The sequence below is a fragment of the Mesitornis unicolor genome, unplaced genomic scaffold (genome assembly GCF_000695765.1).
Source record: "Mesitornis unicolor isolate BGI_N332 unplaced genomic scaffold, ASM69576v1 scaffold19367, whole genome shotgun sequence".
In the NCBI taxonomy this organism is placed as follows: Eukaryota; Metazoa; Chordata; class Aves; order Mesitornithiformes; family Mesitornithidae; genus Mesitornis; species Mesitornis unicolor.
The window spans coordinates 64,297-69,297 of NW_010194675.1; the positions used below are offsets into that span (position 1 = coordinate 64,297).

General features: G+C 56.0%; 1 protein-coding gene across 1 annotated transcript in view; it reads left to right on the top strand.

The window, feature by feature from the left end:
• RNF216 (ring finger protein 216) overlaps positions 1-677 on the top strand; it is a 59,732-nt gene extending 59,055 nt beyond the window's left edge. The window contains exons 15-16 of the mRNA XM_010187898.1: positions 34-103; positions 358-677. Of these exons, the coding sequence (XP_010186200.1) occupies positions 34-103; positions 358-677 (390 nt within the window). The remainder of the gene's footprint in view (positions 1-33; positions 104-357) is intronic.
• The last annotated feature ends 4,324 nt before the right edge of the window (positions 678-5,001 follow it).

Sequence of the window (5,001 nt, forward strand, 5' to 3'; positions counted from 1 at the left end):
CCCTCTGATTCTTGACACTCTTGTGATTTCTAGGAAGACGACGAGAAGATAATCCAGGAGATTCAGAAAGAAGCCGAAGAGGAGCAAAGGAAGAAAAATGGAGGTAAGTCACAGCCTTTATCTGTGCTCTGGGATCAGATTCTTGTGGTGCTGCTGAAAGGAGCCAGGCTGCAGAGCTGCTGCTGAGCTCCGTGGTGCCTGGGGCGCGAAGGGGCGAGCAGCGATGGTGTGGAGAGGAGACAGTGCTTGAGCAATGTGCTGGGGCTGGAGGATGCTGACTGCAGGCGTAAGGCCATGGACCCAGCTCGGTGAGTCCGTGTTTGGGGTGACTGGTTCTCTTCTCTCGCCTGTCCGCAGAGAACAGCTTCAAGCGGATCGGCCCTCCGGCAGAAAAACCCATGGAGAAAATCCAGCGGATCGAAGTCATCCCCAGGCCTGTTCCTCAGAACCTCCACCAGCCCCGGATGCCTCCTTACCCCTTCGTGCACCCTCCCTTTCCCCTCCCTCCCGTCCGCCCCATGTACAATAACATCCCCCTCAACATCGGCCCCATCCCTGCCCCCTACGTCCCCCCGTTACCCAACATGAGGGTGAACTACGACTTCCCCCAGATCAACGTGCAGCTGGAGCACAACTTGCCTATGCACTTTGGCCCTCAGCCCCGGCACCGCTTCTGACCCGGTGCAGACAGCGTTGGCAGAGTCACCGCAGGGCAAGGCCACCCCGGTCGTGTCACCCCCTTTCTGCTGCAGCCCCTCTGGGGTGGGCCCTGCTGTGACTCGTGCCTGCCTGCACTGCACCCCTCTAGAGCTCCTCTGAACCATTAAACATTGCAACCTGTGCTGCAGCGGGGCCTGGTGCTGCGTTTCCAGAGGTTTCTCCTTATGTTGAGCATCCAAATATTTTGGTTTGACAAAGCCGGTTCAGGCAGCTGCTGGGAGGGGACGTGAGACTTTGTGGAGCGCAGGGATGCGGCCGTTCCTCGCGGGCTTTCCTAAAATCCCACAGTCAAGGGAGTCTTGGGGAAAGGGAGACAGAATTGGCATCCAAGTGAGACTAGGAACAAGATAACAGGAGGTGGCTGCCCTCACAGCACAAGGCTGGGGCTGCCGCGTCCTCCAGCATCCCTGTAACGTGCTGGCACCTCCCAGCAGAGATAAATGGTTCAAAGCAGAGTTCCTGTTAGAGTTGTTAGCGGTTTTTGCTCTGCAGGTGGAGCGAGGGGGTGCAGCAGCCGTCTCGTTGCTGAGATCTCGGTAGGAAGCCCAGAGCTGTGTTTTTTCTTGGGTTTTTAGCAAGTAGCACAAGACTGGGACACCCTCATTTTTGACTGAGCTGGACCTGCTCCCTTTGAAGGGCTCGGGATTTTTCCCCCCAGAGGTGGGTGCCTCTCAACTTCCAAAACGTGGCCTTTGCTTTGCAGTTATTGTCTGGCATCCCAAATCACCCCCTGCGTGCGTCTGGCAGCTGGAAAAAGCACCCGGAGCCTCAGCTGCACCCTTCATTGCAAAATTTGGGGCCGAAAAATTAGGAACCACCTCTGTGGTTGTGCATGGGGGTGGTGATGAGCTGGGATTGGACCCCCTGCAACTCAGCGGGGAGCTGTAGCCTTGTGCTGCAGGAAGCTGGCTGCTCCTACAGCGCTAAGTAACTTCTAAAAATGTGTGTTTCAGCCTGATCGGCTTGGAAAAGCGTGTTAAAAAGTGAACGTGAGCATTGCTGGGCTTAGGAAGCGGGGATTTGGGAAAAGCCAGACTTCCTTGCAAGAAGCTGGGAGTCGTGGTTGGGCTGCAAGAGGAGCGTTGGCACAAAGCCCTTTCCCCACGGCTGCAGCCTGGTACAGGCCCCTTCCAAAAGAAAAATGGTTGGGCAGGAAAAACCCCTCCTCCCAAAAACGCTGGGCTGAGCTTTCAGCAGCCCCGTTGTGTCCCAGTGCTTTGGTCTGGGTCACGTCCTGCTGGGACCCTGCTGGGTGCGCTTCCCCCCCGGCTCTTCCCCTGGAGTTGGAGCATCGAGGGGTGTTTTGGTGTTACTTGTTGGTTTTCCAGGTAAAACGCGCTGCCGCTGCCTCGCAGCTCCTGCCTGACCCTCGCAGCGCACAGCATCTCCCGGGGCCTGCAGTGAGTGTGGCTGCGGGGCGGGCAGGGGGCTCCCACAGAGACACAGGACAGCGTTTGGGGACTCTTGAACCCAGGAGGCTCTCCCAGAGGGGATCTGTGCCTTTTTAGAGCCGAGTCAGCAATTTCTCCACCCTTGGGCACTGTCTGTGCCCTGCGGCTCCGTTCCAGCTCCTCGTAGCCGTGGTCTCTAGCGCTTGTAACCAGGTGCTCCCTCGCTGCTGTTGCTTTCTTTTGTATTTTGGTTTGGTTTGGTTTTGGGGACTGCAGATGTTTGCAGGGTTCAGCCAGGTTTAAATTGCACCTCACAAGCGATTCCTGTGGTAGGCAGGAGCAGGGTGCCCCGTTGAGTTTGGGAAGGGAGGGCTGTGTTCGCAGCATTGGTGCGTGGTGAGAATGTGGACTCAGGTCAGAAGAAACACGAGCGGCTTCAGGAAAAGAAAGGGAATCCTGGTGTTTTGATAGCGGAGATCTCGTGTGCTCGGGGCCAGCGTGGATGAGCCCCCAGGCTTTTGGGAGCTGCGCCTTTCCCTGGGTGGTAGGGTTGTCCCCCAGCACCCCCTGTCCCATGAGGGGGTCAGGCAGCAGGGGCACAGCTCAGCTGCTGCGTGGTGGCCCAAACCGTGAAGTAGATGCGATGTGGCCTCTTCTGGTGTCCCACAGAGCTGGGAGCACAGCAAAACACGATGGTCCCGTCCCAATTTTTGGTGCATGTGTGGAGACGTGTGGGAGTCAAGAGCTGAGCCTTGGTGTGCAGGGGTGGCGAGGGGAGGTTGGTGTCCGTGGTCCATCCTCGTGGCTGGGATGCGAGCGTCTTCTGCTGGAGCCCGGTAGCTGCAGGGGGAGACAGGGCCACCGTCCCCATCGCCCCTGCAGAGCCACGGGTGTGTTTGTGTCTGAGAGGAGAGGTCGGTGCCTGCTGTGACGGGGAGGTCCCACCATGCCCAGCACTTATTTAAAACCCCAAAACTTACAGTGCAGCCCCAGAGCCATCCAGGACCTGGTCTCCCAAGTCCTGCGCCCCCTTTTCCCTCCCGCCCCGCTGTTCTCAGTGCTGTTCATCCTTTACAGGTTGGCAGGGGGGTTGCTGTGCCCGGGCTGATCCCTCACAGGTACTTCCTATGGTTAATGCAGTGTCCCGTTTTACTTGCCTTAAAGGTGGAGAGAGAAACGTTAGTATTTGCACTTAGCAAAGCATTATGTTAAAAGAAAGAAGCCCTGTAAAGATGTGCATGTTCTGCGACTTTGTATAACGATAGCTGAAAATAAATAGGTGGTTTATTAAAAAAGAAAAAGCGGCAAAAAAAGGCAAAAAAATATTTTTCTTTACCTTCTGGTAGTAAAGCGTTCTAATATTCTGTGTGTACAAAGTTCCTGTATTATATTGTAATTTGAATTTTTGTAAATAAATTTGTGCACTCTGGCTTTTCACCTCTGTGCTTTTGTTCCAGCCCAAACGCCGCCCTCGCATCCCCCCCGTGCCGGGGCCGCCTGGCCAAACCTCAGCCGGCGTGGTTGAAAACTCTTTGAGTTGTGAGGCAAAACCCCCTTGACCCTCCTGGAAAAGCCTCACACGTCCCACGTGCTCCCAAGGAAAAGGCTGAACCCAACAGAAAATGGTTTCCAGTCGCTCCTTTAAATGGAAACCAGGATGTGTGCATGGTGAGGGGAAAGGCTGGGGGAGCCATGCCCCCTTGCAGGGGATGAGGGCGAGTGTGTGGCCGTCGGAGCTGCTGTTTCCTGATTTCCAGCCTTGATTTCACCCTGTTTACAGTAAGGAAGGAAGATCCTTCCTTCACTCGGCCCTCGCTGTGCATTTTAGGGGGAGCTGGGCAGCCCTCCTTTCCCAAACTGGAGATTTCAGAAGCCAAACAGGGGCCGTGGGTGACCCGCAGGGGCCATTGGGGCTGTGGGCGATGAGGGGCAGTGCGGGGCCGGGGGCTGTGCGCGGGTGATGGAGTTGGCTCCAGCCCCGCCGTGAGCACAGGCCGTGCCCCATCTCCAGGGCCAAAACTGAGGTTGGCCCCAGCTTCAAGCCTGGGTGGGTTGGTTGAGGTTTAGGGCTGGTTTTGGCCATTTTGGGGAGCAGAAGTGCTGAGGACACATCCCGGGCATCCCAGCTCCCTGGGCTGGGCTGCAGTGGATGGGCTTCCCACCTTCCCCCCCTTAGCTTTGTTTTAAATCTTCTCCATAATCACCGAGCACAGGAGGGGGGTTATTGCTGACCCCCACCATGGTGTTGCACCCAAACCCAGCACCCCATCGCTTTCCCCTCCCTGTGGGTGCCTCCCTTGGGGCCGTGCTCCCCCATCCTCAAAGATGCCCATGGGCTCGGTGGCTTGGGGCTGCTCTGAGCATCCTGAGAGGCAACCCAGCCTCCAGCCAGCTTTGGCTTTAGGGCCATTGGGTGGAGATGACCCCGTTGGCCACCATCCCCTTCCCACCACATCAAATTTGTCCCCCAAAAGGCTCCACCACCCCAAGTTGCCCCATGCTCACACCTCCCATCCCTCACAGACTCAACCACCACCGCTCGTATCCGAATGCAGGTTTTATTTTTTATTCATCTTTCTCCATTTGAAGCTATTTTTTTTTTAAGTTATACAAATGGCACTTACAAAAAAAAATAATAATAAAAAAAAAAAGAACAAACCCAAAAAAAAAAACCCAAAACCCGAACAAACCCAAAACTTAAATTTTCGGAGTGAGATGTTTTCAGAGTCACGACACCCGATAAGAGGAGACAGGAGAGGTGTTGACCTAACGTCACACGGAAGAAGCCGGAGCGGGAAGTTACGTGGGTCGAACTGCGACGGGGGGACGGGCAGGAGGCGACGCGGATGATTTTGGGGGGGGTGTGAAGGCCAGCGCGAAGTGTGTGCCA